Source organism: Colias philodice, chromosome 9 (assembly GCF_061535455.1).
Source record: "Colias philodice isolate Cphi_HAF_F1 chromosome 9, ilColPhil1 Martin Lab GWU primary, whole genome shotgun sequence".
NCBI lineage: Eukaryota > Metazoa > Arthropoda > Insecta > Lepidoptera > Pieridae > Colias > Colias philodice.
This window is the reverse complement of record NC_143094.1, coordinates 734,009-754,705: the sequence shown is the minus strand read 5'-3', so window position 1 is coordinate 754,705 and position 20,697 is coordinate 734,009. Positions and strand designations below refer to the sequence as shown.

General features: G+C 34.2%; 3 protein-coding genes across 4 annotated transcripts in view; all 3 read right to left on the bottom strand.

Annotated features, from left to right (window-relative positions):
- The window catches only part of l(3)mbt (lethal (3) malignant brain tumor), a 250,249-nt gene that overhangs the window by 172,925 nt on the left and 56,627 nt on the right, over positions 1 to 20,697 (bottom strand). The gene's annotated exons all lie outside the window — the stretch shown is intronic.
- Positions 671 to 8,106, bottom strand: Myd88 (myeloid differentiation primary response protein MyD88). Its single transcript, XM_089698834.1, has 6 exons — positions 7,780 to 8,106; positions 7,076 to 7,293; positions 4,575 to 4,756; positions 3,148 to 3,313; positions 2,720 to 2,879; positions 671 to 2,386 (listed from the first exon to the last, which is right to left on the bottom strand). The coding sequence occupies exons 1-6, from the start codon at positions 7,917 to 7,919 to the stop codon at positions 2,092 to 2,094; spliced, it is 1,161 nt and encodes a 386-aa protein (XP_089554960.1). The 5' UTR covers positions 7,920 to 8,106; the 3' UTR covers positions 671 to 2,091.
- Drep2 (DNA fragmentation factor-related protein 2) lies at positions 9,718 to 19,192 on the bottom strand. Of its 2 annotated transcripts, none has more exons than XM_089698813.1 (4): positions 18,705 to 19,192; positions 17,332 to 17,428; positions 15,749 to 15,922; positions 9,718 to 14,970 (listed from the first exon to the last, which is right to left on the bottom strand). In XM_089698813.1, the coding sequence occupies exons 1-4, from the start codon at positions 18,723 to 18,725 to the stop codon at positions 14,018 to 14,020; spliced, it is 1,245 nt and encodes a 414-aa protein (XP_089554939.1). In that variant the 5' UTR covers positions 18,726 to 19,192; the 3' UTR covers positions 9,718 to 14,017. The 2 variants fall into 2 exon arrangements, with proteins under 2 accessions (XP_089554939.1, XP_089554940.1); XM_089698814.1 differs by lacking the exon at positions 18,705 to 19,192 and adding an exon at positions 17,965 to 18,044.

The following is a 20,697-nucleotide window of genomic DNA, read 5'->3' as shown; positions in this document are numbered from 1 at the left end:
ACCTTCCTATATTATAGTGAAGTAATTGATGTATTCATAAATAAGTACTTTTGGTCTTACCACAAAACAATTTAATCACAGTCTAACTTTAAACCAGAGATCTGTCACTTTAATAGTTGTCTATGTGAATACGACAAAACCAGCTGAAAGAGAACCCGCGCTTAAAGTTAAACCCTGTCTAAAGTTTTTTGTGGTAAGACAGTTAAATTTTAAAGCATATTGTTGTTGTGTGATCTCAAGTAATGTATGAGATATATGTAATATGTAGTATTCCCATATTTAACGAAACACTCATTTAACCATAGATAATAAAAAAATGTAGGGTTGCCTGTTACAGTGTAAAACCATAAATGTTTGAATGCGTCGTAATTATGTTTAAGTCATGTTAAGTTTATTTACTTTCTATTTTGTCTGTGCAGTACAAAATGTTTGTTTGCAAAACAAATTGTTTCCTTATTTGTGTTTTACTTAGTCATATTTAAAAGTTAAGTCTTATGTTATTATAAAAAATATAAATTCTGCTATATTTTAAGAGATTGAAGCTCTTCTTTATTATAATTATTATTTATAATACTAGGTATCAAATACTTTTGAAGTAAAATTACTGGTTAATGTACTTGTATACTTAGATCTATGTAAATATGTTTTTAGAAATAAAACAAATATAATAAAACATTTCAGTTGTTTTTATTTTTCACGATTAAAATAACAATCCACATATACGCTATATAAAATATATAAATACCTTGGAAGCACCTTTGAGGATGTTTAATATCACAAGTTAATCTTTTCATTTTGTGCTAAGAATCATAACTTTTTAACAGTTTTAAAAATGTATACTTAGTTTGTTTCTATATCCATGTATACAGGGTGTCCCACTAATCACTATCGGTATACTAAGCGCGAAGGGACTTGTAGTTTTGCATACACTGATCACGTAAAAAATACTTAAACAACAAAATTTTTGCTAAATTTTTCCTGAAAATCCATGTTTTCTTCTCTAGCTTCGCGCAGCCGGCATATACCGCTTCGCTGATGTGAGCATTTTGTCTATGAAAACATAATCTTAAACAATATAGGTCACGTGCTGGTAGCAAAGCTGGGCGGGTTGCTTGTTATGGGTGTACACATAGAGTTTTAAAAATTCATCTATTTGAAAAAAAACTGCGTTTGGAATTTTATAAGTATTTTTTACGTACTCAGCGTATGCAAAACTATAACCTCCTTTGAGCTTAGTATACCAACAGTGGGACAACCTGTATATCTCATTATTCATTTTTATTTAATACGTATTGCATTAGGGCTGATTCTTTAATATTTAGATAAAAAAATATTCGAAACATAATGCAGTCTCATATCATTAAAAACAAAAATAACATTTATTCCCTATATAATAAAGTCTAAATTACACATCTCTTTAACTAATAGCAAATACCTAAAAAGCATCAACTTTTAAAATAAAATTACAACTAATGTAATTCATGTGAACTTGTATGTCTGTAAGTATTGTTGCGTTTAATAATATTTCAATGAAATTTCAATTAATAACAGACACAGACTTAGAAAATCTAGTAACCAAAATTATAGCATCAAATTGCACAAATCAATTAGTATAAGATTTAATTGTATACATAGCACAAGCATATATACATAGTTTCTTAATTGATAACAGGAATTAGGAAATATTATGTATTTAATTTTCACTTAATATTAATTATTTTTGTGTAAGTAATACAAAACTTTGTGCATATAAAGAAATCTCTAATAATCTCTTAGAATGTGAAATTTAGGCAACTGTAGTATTTCTCAAAACATAGTTGCCACACAAAACATTTAAGAATAAATCAAAAAATGCACATTCCCTATCACATTCCACTAAATAAACGATAGGACAAATATATTGTTGAATTTAATTTTAAAATAACTATTTATCCAAAGCAAAATATATTTTTCCATATCACAATGGCATTCTTAAAAATATTTTTGGATTCAAATTTGGAATGACAATTTCTTTTTAATTTTTTTTTTCTTTTCCCGCCATTTTGTCTTGAATTTCGTTCATAATCCAGCTCTACCAATGAGTACTCAATATTAATTTTGCAACATTATCGCTTTTTTATGTTTCTTCCCCTTGAATGAGTCCAAAAGTTTTCTGAATCCCGACTTTTTCTTCTTTATATCAATGCTTGAGTTCAAAGACTTTGTTTCGTATGAAGATTTGGTGTCAGTCGATGATCGGAGGTCGTTCATTGAGGACGTGTCGGTTGGCGGACTCGGTAATTTGAGGAAATTATCTTGTTTCTTGTCTGGAGTGAAGCGGTTTGTGTCGCTGTTCGGTAATTCTTCGATTCTCATAGCCGAGTGGGTGGATGATGAGCTTGTTAATCTGAAGAATTACAAAATATCCATTAAAATACCAGCTAAATGGTTGACAGATATGAATGATTTATTGCGAAGTTATGAGAATAACAGTATAGTTTAGATTTATATCAGTTGCAGTATAATTTTAAATTCGTAAGTACATTTTACAAAGCTTAACAATATAATAATGAAACTGTAAATTATCAAGCAAAATTAAATAAAATTACACACTTTATTTTTCTATTACCTAAAATTCATCCAAAAAAAATAGGGGCCAAGTTACCATTATTTATTGGGACAAAAAAATGTTACAATTATTTTTCCAGATACATATACATATTATAAATAAACACCTTACCTGGGCACATCCCGTACTTCCAATGAGCGCTCGAGCTTGCCCCAAAACTCGTAGGGCGACTTGCGATCAGTACTGTAGTATAAGTTATGGTAGTAGGTTAGATGTAACGGTAGTATGCAATGTCTGTACATTATGGGTATGATTTTCAGTTGTTTCTTTTCTGAAATTAATAAATTACTTTTTAATAGTAGCATATTTAAATAAGAATACTCACTTAAATATTCCATTATTTGAGCAAATATTTTATAGAACATTTTACAAAACATAGATTTTTTAGACCTCTTCTACTATGCTTCTTATCATATAATGTGTCACTTTAAACTGCTTAATCATTAGAAGAAAAATATTACAGAAACTGTTACCTAAATGTATTATGGTTCAAAAGCAATATTTTTGAAACTTAAACGCTCATACATCATTCCACTCACCAATCCCATCAGCCTGCGCTAAATTCATAAAGAACGTATTGGCCGGGCTGCGCAGAAAGTCCGGAGAATATATCAGTATGATGCGACTGCAACGCTCTGAGATCAGACGAGAGACTGGCGCGAAACGGGTCCCGTGACCCGGGAGGAGATCGTCTTCTGTACATAACTGGGGATGAATATTATAGGTTTTAATAAACAATTTATTTATTAAAGTGAAACTTTTATTACATCGTCTCAAACTGATTGGTGTGTGTAGCGCATGTCGCGTGTATCGCGGCTAGTAGGTATACCTACTCGGCAGCCGACCGTCACGCGACATGCGCTACACACAGCAGTTCGGAACCGTTCGAACAGTTTCACTTTTACCGTGGTTTCATAAAACCACACAACATTTTTTATTTATAACCCTTTATTGCACAAACTAAAATATGACAAAAGTAACATTAATACATAAGAAAGACATAGTTTGTACAAGAGGCGGCCTTATTGCTAAGCAGCAATCTCTACCAGGCAACCTGATGGAAAGGAAATGTATGAAGTTAATGGGATAGTGCAAAAAGAAGATGAACAATGTTTTTTAAAAAATATTGTATTGTTTATTTTACAAAAGATACTATGTAGTCTACTATCTCCTTGCGTAATATATAACAAGGCAGTTGCATTTCGAATCATAAACAGATTATTAATTTTATTGCAAATAGACGAAAATCTAAATCTACCTTGACTGACTACGTATATTTTTGCTACACGAATACCTTTTGTTTACATTCACAAATAATAATTATTAAACAAGTGTTGTGACGAGTATTATAAAAAAGGATTTGAATTCTGTCACTATAAACATGAATTAATGAAACATAATAAATAAATATTTCAGGACAATTTTCACACACGGCACGATCTGATCCCATACTAAGCTTTTCGCTTGTGTTATGGAAATCAGATGGCTGATAAACATACATATATAGTTAAAATAAATACTTATATAGATAATTAACACCCAGACACAGAGCAAACATCTATGTTCATCACACAAATATTTACCCCGGGTGGGAATCGAACCCACAACCTCTGACTTGGTAGGCAGGGCCACTACCAACCAAGCCAACCGGTCAGTCAACAACATTACATCATGTTTATAATAATGTATAAACTTATTTCGAAATGAAATTATATATGACTAGGTTTCCGCCCGCGGCTTCGCCCGCGCAGCCGAAAAACCCGCATAGTTCCCGTTCCCGTGGTATTTCCGGGATTGCGTCATTTTCCCGGGATAAAAAGTAGCCTATGTCCTTTCTCGGGTATCAAAATATCTCCATACCAAATTTCATGAAAATTGGTTCAGTAGTTTAGGCGTGATTGAGTAACAGACAGACAGACTGAGTTACTTTCGCATTTATAATATTAGTATGGATTTGCATACATACCCTAAACCCATTCTCTGTGAGCCGACTCAGCAGCTCATTGACAAAGTCCCGATCCTCCCTTGCGTACAACACGTACGCGTGATAACGTTGCGGACAACCAAACTTCTTATCATCGTCCGTGATTAGATCCTCCTCTGACACTGCCACCAACTCTTGGTTACCATTTTGATTCACTTGTTTAACTGAAAATGATAGTTATTCATGACTAGTTAGATAAATATAATATTGCACGCCTCATAAGCGAAGCGTTGAGGTGGGTACTACTGTCACTTCGCGCAAAACATCTTATTTTTCAAACTTAAAATGTCTTTATGTATCATACATTGCACTTGTAAGATAATACATACACACACATATTAAGAAAAAACACTATTTTTAACGTTCATGATATTTTTGATGTCATTATTGTTATTTAAACTTGTTAAAAAACAGTTTAAAAAAGTTCTGTCTTGGACGTCCGTGTGTCTGTATGTGCGGATCCTTTTTCTTGTTAACACGATAGCGACCGAAATACTTTACTAATCGAGTCTTTTTTTCTCTCTTACGCTTGAGTATGCTCAGGAATAGAACCCTTTCATTTTTCAGGGTCTGATTCGATGTGGTTTAATTGTTATTAAATAAACAAAAATAATAATTAATAAATATTTAAAAAAAAAAAAATTATGAGGCGTGCACTTTTGGATTTTCCAAATTATTTTTGTTGCTATGCTTAACATCAATAAACAGTAGGTTCTATCTATATATATAAAACTCAAAGGTGACTGATATAGTGATCTATCAACGCACAGCCCAAACCACTGGACGTATCGGGCTGAAATTTGGCATGCAGGTAGATGTCATAACGTAGGCGTCTCCTAAGAAAGGATTTTAAAAAATTCATCCCCTAAAGGGGTAAAATAGGGGATGAAAACTTATTCCATGAAAATTAATCTTTTCCATGCAAGCGAAGCTGCGGGCAACAGCTAGTAGGTAATATGATTAAACAACCATCTCATTCAATATAAAATTATTTCCAATCCTGCCTCTTGAGAAAATCTCATTTGAATGCTATAAAAACTAAAACAATATTAACCCATTATTGTTAATCCATATAGGATAAGATAATTCATGTGCTCAAATCCTAGGAACTGATTAATTTTCTGTTCAATAATATGATATAATATTATTATTATAATTTATGTGTTTAGCATGTGACTTTCCAAATTATAATCCTATGCTATCTTGATGCGTAGGATGTGTATGGAAGAAACAAGTATTTCTAATTACCTAGAATGTATTTAATTTATATCATATTTATAAAAAGCCGGAGTACAAAGAAAAAATAGTGCATATTCTGAATTTTTTTTAGAAATTTACTATGCACATAAGATATAATAACAAGATTTATAATTTATCTAGCTTTCCGCCCGCTTTGTCTAAAACCTAATAAATTATATACTAAAACTTTCCTCTTGAATCACTCTATCTATTACAAAAAACCGCATCAAAATCTGTTGCATAGTTTTAAAGATTTTTGTCATACATAGGGATATAGGAACAGAAAAAGCGACTTTGTTTTATACTATGTAGTGATATAATTGTTTAGGAAGGAAAATCAAAGCTCTAGCTCTCATAATGCATCTGTAAAATTTTCCTCAAGACTACAATAATTTATTACTCAAATTAGACTTCATTATAAATATAATTTATCAACACTAGCTTATCAAAAATTGATAATATTTACAAATTGGAACTATCACTTTTTATTGTTATCACTTAATCAGTGCATTCTAATTAAGTGATTTTGTAACTTGAAAAATACTAATTATGTAATAAAAAAATTGTTTATAATTTTTCAATGATATGAAAGAATATCTGATAAAGATAATGTTTTTTAAATGAGTTTTGGTAAATATTGCAAATTATGAAATACTAGCTTCCACCCGCGGCTTCGCCCGCTTGGTATTTTGATGAAAGTTGAGTTGAAAGTGGAGTCAGGGTCTAAAGATTGTCTGTGCCAAATTTCATCAAAATCGGTTGAGAGGTTTAAGCGGAAAAGCGTAACAGACAGACAGACAGAGTTACTTTTCGCATTTATAATATTAGCAAGAATAGTAGGAATTTATTTAAACCGCTGGGATACATTTATAAACTATAGATTGCAAATTACTACTCAAATGATTAAAACTTTTAAAGTGAAACTTTTATTACATCGTCTCAAACTTTTTGGTCTGTGTAGCGCATGTCGCGTGTATCGCTGTTGGCTGCCGAGTAGGTATACCTACTCGGCAGCCGACCGACACGCGACATGCGCTACACAAAGCAGTGTTTGGAACCGTTCGAACAGTTTCACTTTAACCGTGGTTTCATAAAACCACACAACATTTTTTATTTATTACATTCACATTTTATTTAATCATACTAAACACTAGATTAATTTAAGAATATTTTGCATTTTATTAAATAACTGTATATCATAAAATTTCCAAATTTGCTATTAGTAAATATCTAGATAGACTCACCTATAAGCTTATTTCTGCTAGCGAGATCCAACAAATCATCATACACATCATGTCTATCAATCCACTGCAGGATTTCGAGGAGCCTCCCGACAGTCGCAGTGCCATCATTGCTGTGTATCCACAAATCTATCACACGCCGAGTTTTATCATTGTATTCTCTAATACTGGCTGCTACTTCTGAACTTATGTTGGCAAGTGATGCAACACCCCTCCAATCCCTGAATGTGTAGTGTTTTAAAATTTATAATAGGTAATAGTGTATGTACTACGCACTACATACATGCCAGAAGCCTTGCATTTTTTTAATTCTTTATATACCAAGCAACTACTAGTAGGCTTTTTCAAGTAAAGCATTGATAATCGAAATTCATTGATTCATTACATTTCTACCCAAATCAATTGCAATTTTTAGCAATGAAACGATTGTGCCATTGCTAATATTTGTAACACTTTTGTAGGTCACACAGAACATCCTGTTGATTATCAACAGCAAGCCTAATTTTGTACCGAATTAATTTTTAATCGTAAACATACATCTATTTTTCGGCTTTTAAACTTACTATAAGGAAAATAGTAAGACAAAAATTAATTAGATCACAGAAATGTTCTTCCCCACATTTGTAAACAAATCGAAAACAATCACTCGATAACCTTTTGACATCTCTTGTGATTAAGAAAAAATAAAAAATACTTCACATATTAACCTGTGTCTTGAAAGCTGATCTGGGCAAACAGTAAGTAAAATTTTTCTTGTATTTAGCAACGATGATAGCAAATTGAGAGATTCATGGGTAAGAGCTGTGAGTGGATAAGCTCTTAGGTCACTGTCTACCACCGCATTCATTATAACTTTCAATTTTTTCTGTAGGTTTAATTACTATTCCATCCATACAAACATGTCGCCAGTTCGTAACACTTATTTTGTGAGCACGTTTAGATATACAATACACTTTGTTTTCTAATTTCTACACACACAACATAAAATCACACAAATCACAATCGCCAAAAATCAAGACTACCTACCAACATTTAGAATATTGTATTCTGTCATTTGTCAAACCACAGAATATAGGCCAAGCATCAGATAATTTATTAATACAGGTTTCGCTGCGAAAGAGGTCCCGTCTTGGTCCCGTAGATGTGGCGCCTTGTGGCGCTGTTGGATTATGGATTACTTGCTCTGTGCGCTGTCGCGGTCGGCGCCAAAAACAATGCTGCCAGCATTATTAATTAGTTCACATTTAATTCAAAAGTTAGGAAAATACATATTATGTAGTTGTTTTATTTTATGGTTATAGAAAGTATCATTTCGTTGTTTGGTCGGCCCAACAAACCAACAAGTAAGTTTATTTATTTACTTTTAGAGCTATTACGCACTGTCGACCAGTCGCCGGCGACTCAGTCGCCGGCGACTGGACTTACTCCTGGACGACTGACGACTAAGTGCGCAAGCCCCTATTTAAACTATAGTAAGTCACAGTCGCCGGCGACTGAGTCGCCAGCGACTGGTCGACAGTGCGTAATAGCTCTTAAGGCGCTACCCGGCAATTTCGACTATGTTCAACCTCTATAAAGTCTGGTACAACATAAAGCACAATACCGAAAAAAATATATAAAATAGGATGGTCTTTGATCATAGGGCGTATTCAGAAAGAAAGCTTGAAACTTATAAGCGCTTATCAGTGCTTGTCATGTTCATATATTTTCCTGCGCGGGTTACCAGCGCTGACAAGCACCGATAAGCGCTTATAAGCGCTTATAAGTTTCAAGCTTTCTTTCTGAATACGCCCTTTAATTGCTCGCGAGGAATTTTTTCCAAAAATAATACTTAGATTTCTAGAAAAAAAATGTGCCGTGGTCATCGATTTTTCCGCAAATACTCTATAAACTTCGTAACCTGCTGACTTAGAGCTCTGAAAATTTTATGTTTAATAAATTATCAGTTACACAAAAGTCCCTGACGAGGATATTTTATTTCACTGATTAGTATCTTTTTAAATACAAAATGCGAGGAAAAAAGAAGGTGCAGCGGGAGAGGTTTGAGATCCGTCAAGTATGGTCAAGGTTATTAGCGCATGTAAAAGCCTTAAGTTTTAACAAAATATCGAAAGTATGACGAAAATTTTTATTTTTTAGTATTAGGTGCCTACCTACTTACAAAACTATTATGTATGAAGGCTTTGATTAGCGATAGCAAAGCGATAGTTCAGTGAGTAATTATTATGATGATGGTGAGTGAAGTATGAATTTGCCTTCAAATTGACGAATGTAATGCGTAAATTGGTATCTAATAAACAAGAAAATAAAATTATTAACTGATGAAACTATTTTTTTAAGAACAGTCCAGTCGCTTTAGTGTTTAATAATCACAAAGAAAATATATTCTTTCTGCATTATATTATTCTTTAAATAAGCATTTTAGCTTAGGTATTTAAACTATTATCTAATCCAGAAGAATATAAATGCATTGACCAAGTCCCAAGACTCAAGAGTCACAAATTGAGCTAGAACATTCCGCTAAAACGAAATAGGGCTCTACTAATCAATAACAACGTGTTTTGTCAAATAATTAGAATGTATTAAAGGATATAAGTACTTAAGTCGGTATATATGGATGTTAAAAAAATAAATAAATTATCATATCATTTCCAATATTTTTATTTTTAAATTAGTGGCAGTGAATTTTTTGGGTACATCACTTAATTTAACAAACAAAATCCGGTCCTGCCTCAGTCTATGAGGGATACAAATAAAATTACTTTAGCTAAAACGATGAAGGTGTCGAAGTCTTTGTAGTACCTACATATTACATATTAATATTAATTATATTCGGTTTTCATCGTGATTTATTGTCAAAGACTCCGACTCCGAGGTACAAAGGGTACAATTATAAAAATTTTGGCACTTTACATGGAGATGACGTAACTAAATAATTTCAAGCATCACGAATAACGTCGCAATAAGTACGTTTGCACTCATCCATCCAAAACGTTTACGATAGGGCAGTTCGCAATCGATTCCTCCAACATCGATACCTCTAAGGAAACTATAATTATAACAAAATGCTAAACATTTCATCGTTATATCAAAAATGTTATCCCAATTTTCGAGTCGTCTACTAAACATAATTATTAAAACTTTGCAACTACGACTCAGGTGCGTCTATGGCTTTGGAAACTTTACGCCACTAACACTCATATATTTTTATATTTTATTCATCTCATAATCGAAAAACATATTTACAGTGTATGTTTCACTAATAAAATTTCCCATACATATTGAAATTATTAGTGTAAATGTGACGTGAAATCTAAACAATATTTCACACAATTATTTCAGAAGCAATCGTTTAAAAATGTATTTTCAAACACCTTAATTTATAAATAATGAAATTTCTCGTGTTTAATTGTCATACAAGCATTATCTTCGTAAGATATACATATAAATAAAAATAAATAATAATTTCCATAAGCTTAAAACATAATGTCAATAAATATAATGTTTTATTTTATTAATGTGTGCGTAACGTATGATAACATCATAAACTTATTAAAACCTGTACAAACATATATTTGCTTTAAATTGAGTATGCTAATATATTCGATAATGATTATTATAATTTAATATTACCAGAAATTTAATATGAACTAAATCAAGGAAAACAAGTTGATAAAATATAGACAATAACTCAACTAATAGATAGCAATTTAATTTAAACATAATTCCTTATGTTAAAATGATTAAATGACTAGTCAATCGAAAATATTTCATACTATTTGTATCATAATATATATAACTAAGTAGTTAGTACATAATATATTTAACACATTTCTTAAAAAATAAAAATACTTTAAACAATGAGTAGAACGTTTAAAAAAATAAGTGAACACAATATTTTTACTAATTAGGTACATTAATACTTAGATAATTAAAATCGTTTAATACTGAATTAAGTAATAAATAATCTCCTTTATTTACGACAATTACTATAAGTAATTTATAACATTGTATGAATGTAATCAATGGTTATACATACAGACACAAAGACAGACGTGAAAACCTATTTACAATAGATTTTAGCCGATTTTGGACGATAAAACGGTAAACGTAAATCATTTCCATATCAGAAAATGCTAATTCATTTAGGATATCCGATCTGTGCCTTTTGCGTCGTCATTTTTTTCCCTTTGATATATATTTTTTAACACTCAAATCATCGATGTAAATTGTAAACACTGATCAATTTGAAAAGTTTGATTATTTTCGATATTATTGAAGGACTTTTTTCACAAAACACATGCATTTTTAGGTATAATTTTTTTTTAATTAAGATATAATAATATGTATTGTAAAAATCAAAATTGATGTATTTAATTGAAAGTCACTGTCTTTTATATATATTGTACAGAATTGTGGAGTGTATATTATTATGTTTACTGAATACTGTATTTTTTATTGCAAAAGTAGAGATTTGCAAATATAAAACCAATAATAAACTCTTCACTAAAGATAAAAATTGAAAATGTACACTTATAATGCATAAAATTATCTGGGAAATTAGACTTCTATATGACGAAATTAAGTATTAAACATAATATAACTTGTTTCATGTTTTGTCGGTTTCATAGTTCGTTTGACATGTAACTATTTTTATATATCGTTAAAGTTACAAATTCTCTTAAAGTATCCTAAAATCCACAATGCTTCATAAAAACTCAGCCACTTGTTCTGTACTAGTAGATTCGCCTAAATTTATTAGTAAGAGTAATTTTAGAAATTAATTAATTATTTAACAGACTCCTTAAAATAAAATTACTAATTATGTATCAAAATATCAAAAGACGGTATGAAATAGTCCATGAACATCGCTTTTTTTATGTTTATGTGTATAAATGTAAACAATATTTGTACAATGTACATACCTAGAAAGTATATTTTTATTGCCTTCTATATACCGTGATGAAGAATCATATTATATATAGGTATATTTTTTGATATTGGAATTTACTTTCAATTCTTGACTTCACTGGATATTATAACCTAGAAACTGTGCTTTTTTTAATTCGATTTTTTTATGTAGGTAGATACATATCTAATGTTGTCTCTATTGTAGAGACAATCTCAAATTCATTTTTCAAAACCATCTAAATTAATGTATACGAATAGTTAGATACCTTTTTAAATAGCTAAGTAAGTATATTAATTTTATGATTACGGTAGATTTGGAGACAAGCCTAAATGTGACTAATTTCTAAAGGTATTTTGTATAATATTGAGCAGAAACAATTAAAGCTCTTACCGGAGTATTCGGATTTCGATGCGATTTCATGGACTATTTAACATAATATTATTAATAATTAAACAATAAAAGGACATCACATAACACGTACAGGCTTCGTGCACCAAACTAGACATTACGCGTGAATCCGTGACCTCATGACATGTGTTGGCGACCTGTACTTACCCAATAATAATTTAATAATCATTAATATTAACCTTAAATAACTATACAATTTATGACGCCCCGGCGGGACTGTAAAACTTATTAAATTTCATATATCATACAACAGTGTGTCATGACTGTACTATACAAAAATTAAAAACGTTACAATAATACTACAATACCATAGAGCTAGATACAAGACCCAACTTACTACTACCATGTCGATTCTGCACGATGATAAGATGCAATCGTGGTTTATTCATATTTTTATTACAACCTCTTTTATAACAGTGTAGGTAATTTTATCGATTAGTAAGTATAATTTATTTTATCTAGGTATCATATTTCCTAACTCACTCTCTCTGAAGTATCGCTTTCTATTCCGGCATCGACGACAAGCCTGTGTCCTTCAAAGGTCGAATGTTACAAGGTAGCGACTCTGTGCAGTCTACGATACAGTATCTGCTCGCTCAGACTCATTTGCCAGAAGACCCAACTATTCCCTATTCGACAACCGATATCGCAAACACGTACATAAACGAATATATTATGAGCAATATTTTTTTGCCTTATCCTGTAATTATTTAATTTCCTATACCGAATACGAACGTCTCGTGTATAATAGACTAATTTTTCTATATTTATTGTTTTTTATTCACGTATATATAGAGTCGTGTTACATTATGAACGATGTAAGTGACCAACGTAACAAGGAAGTTTGTAAAAATTGTAAACGATGCTTAGGCCAAAATAGAAAATAAATAAAGCACGGTTGTAAAGTAATACGAAAATTTGGCACACTGTAAAGTCGGAGAGGAGATAAAATCGTTAATTCGTACCAAATATACTAATGTATTATGAAATTTGATTTCTTGAGTAGTCGCTAAATTGTGTATAATTTATTATATATCTAATTACATACTGAAAACAAACTCGATGATATACATTTGTGCAGATACCATGTCTGTTGACGGGGCAATACATCGTGTACACGTCGCCGCTCGCTCCCAGTCCCAGCACCGGCGCGGGAACTGAGCCACCGTCGTGATCGTCAGCGGCACGCTTAATTAGTCATCTTAGAAAATGATAGGAAGTCAGTTTTACTTATATTAATTTCACTATTTATTAACTAGGCCTCGGCATCGCCTCGCCCCGCAGACGAAGTCGCGAGGACGGCGCGAGGCGGCCGCGGCAAAATTTCATAAAAGTCTCTAAGTGCGACCTATCACGCTCTAAACTACGTTCCGAGCCAAAATGTCGCTAAAATTGTAGTCGAACACGCACCCGATGCACCAGAATGAATTCGAATTCTTCTATAAAACACGTTCGGCAAGTGCGCGGCAATCGGATGCGGTTCCGTCGAGTCGTGTCACACGGGGGAGATCCGGCGGGCAGTGGGCGTTGCGACGAGGGCAGTGCGGCGATCAGCGTGCGGCGACGCGGCACAGCGCCAGGCGGAGCGCGGCGGCGGCGGGCACGGCGGCGCCGCACAGGCCCGATCAGAGCCTGTCCTCTTCCTCTTCCTCCTCGCCCTCGTCTCCCGCCTCCTCGTTCTCCTCCCGGTAGCCCGGGTGTTCACTGATCGCGTAGTAATTGCCGTTGTATATCACGCCCAGCTCCCGCAGCGCGTCCCCGCGTATGGTCGCCTTGATCGTCCAGTTGTAACAATCGTCAGACTCCGATTCGCGGTCGAGCCGCTCGACGTCCAATATTTTCGAGCTTAATCTTTCTAATATGATACCTATATCTTTAATGGTGAGATGACGTTTCTGATCGACGCTGAGCTGATCTATTAGAAGAAGAAACTTCTCCGACGTCACAGCCTCGTCTTCCACCAGAGTGTTTTCCGTTTCGCTTTCGGAAGAGTCCCGCTCGCCGCGCCGGGCCGATTCAGCGTCCAGGAAGCGAACGTGGCCTTTCGGCCGACCCTGTGGTGAAGCGCGCGGTTGGGAATCTTGTATGGGCGACGTGGCTACGCTTTTGTGTACGGCGATGCGTCGGCCCTCCTCGTGCAGAGCGCAGCAGTGGAAGTCGCACTCGTCCGTGGAAGGCCGGTGCTGGTGCGGGGGCGGGGCGTGGGCGGAGTGCGGGCCGGCGTGCGGGGGCGCGGCGGCGCGGCACTCCGCCGTGTGCACGTGGTGGTCGAGCGAGGAGGAGGCGCGCGACAGGCGGCCGCGCGCGGGCCCCGGCTCGTCGTGGTTGACGACGGTGATGTGCGGCGGCGGGGGCTGCGGCCTGTCTAGCGACGTCTGGATGACCAGCGAGGGCCGGCGGTCGGGCTTGGCCTGGCGGCTCGGCGAGCGCGCGGCGGGCGACGCCTGCGGCCGCTGGTCCCAGTGCAGCACCACGGTAACTCGCCCCTTGTTGTCCATGATCTTCCATGAAGGAGTCTCATCGTGCAACTCGAGCGCGTGGATCGTTTCGCATACTATTTTTGGTATTGCCGATATCGCTGGAAAAGAATTAAAGTATTTTGTTGAGACCGTAACAAATAAATCGACATGAATTACAAAGGAATCTGGAATGTGTTACAATTTAAATGAAGCGTAAACTTAATGCAATAAAATGTTATGTTTGTATTTTAATTTTAAATTGTGTGGCTATGAAAATACATTTTATAAAATCTTTTCATAAGACAGGTTAATACATCAATATAATGTAATCGTGTTCCTGATAGAATGTTTCGGGAATTTAAATTAAACAGGATTCATATATAAATTCCTCGTAAAATAAAACATCATATTATAAAAATGATGCACCACCTGTTGGTATGTTAAAAATAATGCCTGATCGCATATTTCACACACAAATAACAATTTTTATGGGAACTCACCAATCAGTTTTTTATAATGAAAACGATTTTTTATTAGTCTGTTTCAACGCGCCCATCTCAGAAACTACTGGTTCGAATGTTACTGATTTTTTGGCCATTTATCGAAGAAGATAAAGCTATAATATAAAATTGCGCTCCGAGCAATAAAAAAAATTCCATCTGAGTGCTCTCAATGGCAAATTACTATAATATAAATATTCCTGCAATATAAATATTATTGCAAGAGCAGACGTAGCATCGTAAACTATTAATTACTAACTGTTCTCTGCGGTTTCACCCGATTGTTCCGCTCATGTTGGTCTTAGCGTGATGATATACCTATAGCCTTCCTCGATAAATGGGCTATCTAACACTGAAAGAATTTTTCAAATTGGACCAGTATAGATATAGAACGTACCGGCCTTGATGACGTCGACTCCAGTGGGGTACCATCGCTCGCCCTGCCGCAGCAGCAGCAGCACGGTGTTGGGGGGCAGAGTCCGCCAGTACTCGCCGTCCTCCACCTGCGTCCCGTCGCTCTCGAGCACCAGCCGCACGGGCTCACTCGCTGCTACCGATAACTTCTCCTTTCCTACAATCCAATTGTGGCCATTAGATTGATACGCTTGAGTACGCTTTCACGTAAAAGGACTTAAAATTAGGACAATATGGACGCGAAGAGCCTTGTTTGTAGTTAGGTATATAGATACCACCAGTTTGTAAATCAATTTAAATGAACTGATTCATGATTTAATCATAAGTATTATGTAACGTGCATTAAAGTCATATACCTACATATTATATTAGTTCCTAATGTGATAAGTAAAAATCACTAGCACTTTCAAACTTCTGCATACCCTATTTTAACTTACGCAACCGCGCCCCTTTAAACCGATTCGTAGTAGTAGTCTATCGTACACTAATTACTTCATAGTAAAAACGTGTGTAAGACGTGCACTTTGCACGTAGCACCGCTGGGGACTGACCAGGGCGCGACCAGGAAAGCAGGTCAAGCGTACAACCGTGAGAAATTCTATTGACCTGCCGTAAACAGTTTACAGATGTGCAATGTGCATTCCTCACACCAGGTGTTAGGCTTAGGTGACATCATAATTGGTTATGTGCGTATATGAGGCATACGATAATTTTGGGAAAACTATTGGGAAGGATATACCCATAGGATATACCTATTGGTTCATTTATTTTGTAAAAAACAAAAGTAAGGAACAATAATTTGATTTATCCTTAGTAGGTAGAAGTTGTCATCAGTCAAATTTAAAAGCACGGTTGGTTTCATTTTATAATGATGCAACAAGTGTAAGTATGTAAAAAAAAATAATCAAAATGACAACTCTATGATTGTAATGTGATTGTAATAATGTCAAGATTCAAGGTATGAATTTAGCGCTTAATCACTTTTTGTGGGATTTTGTTTAACTAAAGATAAATAAACTTTTTAATAATAGTTTACGATAATATATAATTATTTTGAACTGATACAATTTTCAATGACAAACAATAACATGTTTAAAATGTTCTCCAACCATTAGAAAAATATTATTTATGCTTAGATACCTATGGTTAAATCGCGATCGGTATCATTTTCAGGGATCTTCAAATGTAAGGAAAAATTAAAATTTTGATAAAGAGATTGGCGATTTAGAGTTTTACTTGGAAGCATCAGTATTCGATCTATGTATATATACTATTCAATTAATTTTTTTTTTAATGAAAAACTGCAGTCTTGTCTACGTAGAGAACGGTAGCACATACATTCTGCTACAACAATCAATATGCTTTAGTGATAAGATTTTAGTTATCTAAAAATAGGTAGACCTAGACTTAGTGTTCTCTTTCCTCTTACGTCTAAAATACCGATCGTAATACACATTTTTTATTTTTAATAATTTTTTTATACCCATCTCCCTATCGGTTAGTTCCACAACATTAATAGTGTTCGTAAGTATTATAATATACTATTTAAAAACCTAGGATACTGACCTCTATGTATTAACTCCTCAAAGCTAGTGACTACCAACCCCTTTCTTACATTACGAGAGCTGTCCCATATCTTGAAAGGCCTCTTTCCTCTAACCTCCTGAAAGAAATCATTCTCATTAACGTAACCCTGCTAACTGCTTAGATCTTTTCATATTACTTATTTTGATACTACCCTATTAGTCCTAGCGTATCATTTTGTATCTATCGCATTATTTAGTAATTAATTCCAGAACAATCTAAATGTTATAATAAACTTTCAACAAATGTAAAAACTAATTATGCAAGATTTTATCTTCTGTGCAATGATATCAATACAGTAGCAATTACAAAATAAGGAGCCTTGATTTTTCATATCATACAAGTATAAGTACAAATTGTTAACAAGTATAAAATAATCGTAAGGTAATTAATCACACTAAACATTGCTTAAATCACAAACAATACGGAGACAAAATACTTTTAATATTAGCAATTATGGGATAGGAAGTAATGAATTAATTTCGATAATGTTCCTTTTGAAATTTGAATTAAATGGTTGAAATAAGCGATTTAAAACTAGTGCATGAAAAACCTAAATAAGTGTTTAATTTTACAATATTTATCTAATTACAAAAAAAGAAAATATTCGAAGACCTTGGGACACATCATTTATTCATTTTTCCATCGTAGCAAAAAGTATCGCTTGAACGTTTTATAATTATTCATCATTTATTATTTACAATCTGCAAAGGTATGAAAATGTCAAAAATGTTTCATGAAATGAGGGCTTATGACTAAAACAAAGCATAAACTGAAAAATCATGCGCGTGCTACGCGGTGCGTCGTATCAGCTACGGCGTAGCCGATGTCCTGCTAGCCTGCACTAGCTGCAAGACTGCACTGGGTGCAACGCCCGAGCGACCTGCGCCCCCGCCCCGCGGACCCCTCGTAACCCCCTTACAATCCCGCACATGCCCAACTCACTGACACGCCCCTGCACGCACTGTGCGTTGACCTACTGACTCCTTCTACGATCTTTAATCTAAACTGTCCCAACAGTGGGCATAAATAACAAGACTGTTCATATCCACTTCCGTCAATGTGTAATGCCTATATGTTGAATGTTTCAAATCAGCTGATACTCATATAATGTACGTAAACTTCTGATATAATTTTGTGCGTAAACATTTTATTTATCAAAACTGACCGCTTTAATAAGCAAATGAAACATACTGCATTCCGTATTAGTTATTGGGGTGGTTTATGAAGAAGAGGGATGTTAAAAAATATTTCAGATGTTTTAACGGGATTGGTGTAAAATAAATTGGCAAATAATTTCAAATTTCGGAATGAGCGATGAGGATGCAGCTAAGGTCAATGATTACTAAAATTACCTCTTGTATTTCGACAATCATTTTGACGGCACTCACTTCACTCAAAGTCCACTTAATTGTCTATCCTTTAAAGTAAAACATTATAAAAATATCAACTCATTAATCGACAGACAAAAATGGTACGTAATGTTAAACATACTGTTTTACAGTTACATAACATTTTGAAAACAAATCGTAATCACAAAATATTAGAAACGTTTATTGTCCATTAAATGGAAAAGCACAACGTTCAATAAGTATTCCTATAATATATAAAATCGCGTAAATAATATCTATAAAAACATTTCTGTATCACTGCACGGTAAAACTTGACAAATGCGAACGTCATTGCCACTCAACAACTTTACGTAATAATCCGACGCTCTCGTAATCCAATTACAGGTTCACGCGGAAAAATAAAATGCTATTAAGTACGTAATATATGTAATATAATTATAGTTTTTAGAGGTTAAATAGAGTTGGACGGCGCGGTGCGCCGGCGAGCGCCGCGGCGGCTCTGCTGCCTCGCGAATCGTAACTCGTGACCGGGTCGCGGCCTCCTTCCCTCTGAGGGCGGAGGGAGCCCCCGCCCCGCGCGCCGCACACCCCCGCTGAGGCCTCAGACCCGCACTGCAGCGCCCGTCCGATGCCGTAACATCTTCGAAATTAACAACACCAATGATGCACTTTTCGTGTGGATATTAAAAAGTATTTAACCCACTGTCAGAACTCGTAGAGCGTCGATATGATGAATGGATTGCAACACTATTTTGTGATTCGCTTTTAGCGTGAATGTTTTGTAGCAAATACGATTTTACGGTGAATTACATCTTTAAGCTTTCCATGTTTTCATATTATTGCACGCCTCATAAGCGAAGCGTTGAGGTGGGTACTACTGTCACTTCGCGCAAAACATCTGATTTTTCAAACTTAAAATGTCTTTATGTATCATACATTGCACTTGTAAGATAATACATACACACACATATTAAGAAAAAACACTATTTTTAACGTTCATGATATTTTTGATGTCATTTTTGTTATTTAAACTAGTTAAAAAACAGTTTAAAAAAGTTCTGTCTTGGACGTCCGTGTGTCTGTATGTGCGGATCCTTTTTCTTGTTAACACGATAGCGACCGAAATACTTTACTAATCGAGTCTTTTTTTTTCTCTTACGCTTGAGTATGCTTAGGAATAGAACCCTTTCATTTTTCAGGGTCTGATTCGATGTGGTTTAATTGTTATTAAATAAACAAAAATAATAATTAATAAATATTTATTAAAAAAAAATTATGAGGCGTGCACTTTTGGATTTTCCAAATTATTTATAATTTATTTTGATAGGATAAAAATAAAAGCAATTACAAATATTTCAATATGATCGAATCCGGTCTACACGATACGGTAAAGCTGTATTTAAACGTTGCCGTGCTACGAACTCATGAGCTACGATATTCTCGTAGCAAGTTTTGTAGACAATGCTATTTATTAGAAATTTATGCTATTTTTCATTAATTATTTAAGTACTATACAGATTTATAAGATTATCAGGATTGTTTAAAATTATATTACGTGTTTCGTTATGCCTGTATCGGTGTAAATTATAGCAGTGGTAGTTAGTAAAAATATGTAATGACGATTCGAAAGTGCTTCTAAAAGAAGTCTAATTGAATAAATTAATGTTTGAGTTTGAGTTTGTATGAACTTCCGGCAACAAAAATGTATTCGAAATTCTCTCTAAAACTTGATCGCTAGTTATAATTAACTACAATTAAATAATTAGTATGAAAGTAATAAAACGAATATTTAAAGCTATGAAACACATAAATTCACGTAGAAATCTCTACCTACATTACTTATTCTAGCTATGCAAATGCATTAGAATCAAAAAATATGCGGAATTCATAGCCACGTTTCCATGCAAAATGGAAAATGGTTACGATTTTCAATATTGGTGCATTTAATGGATCAAACGTAGGAAAAATGAATTTAACACATTTGTCTCGACGCTGC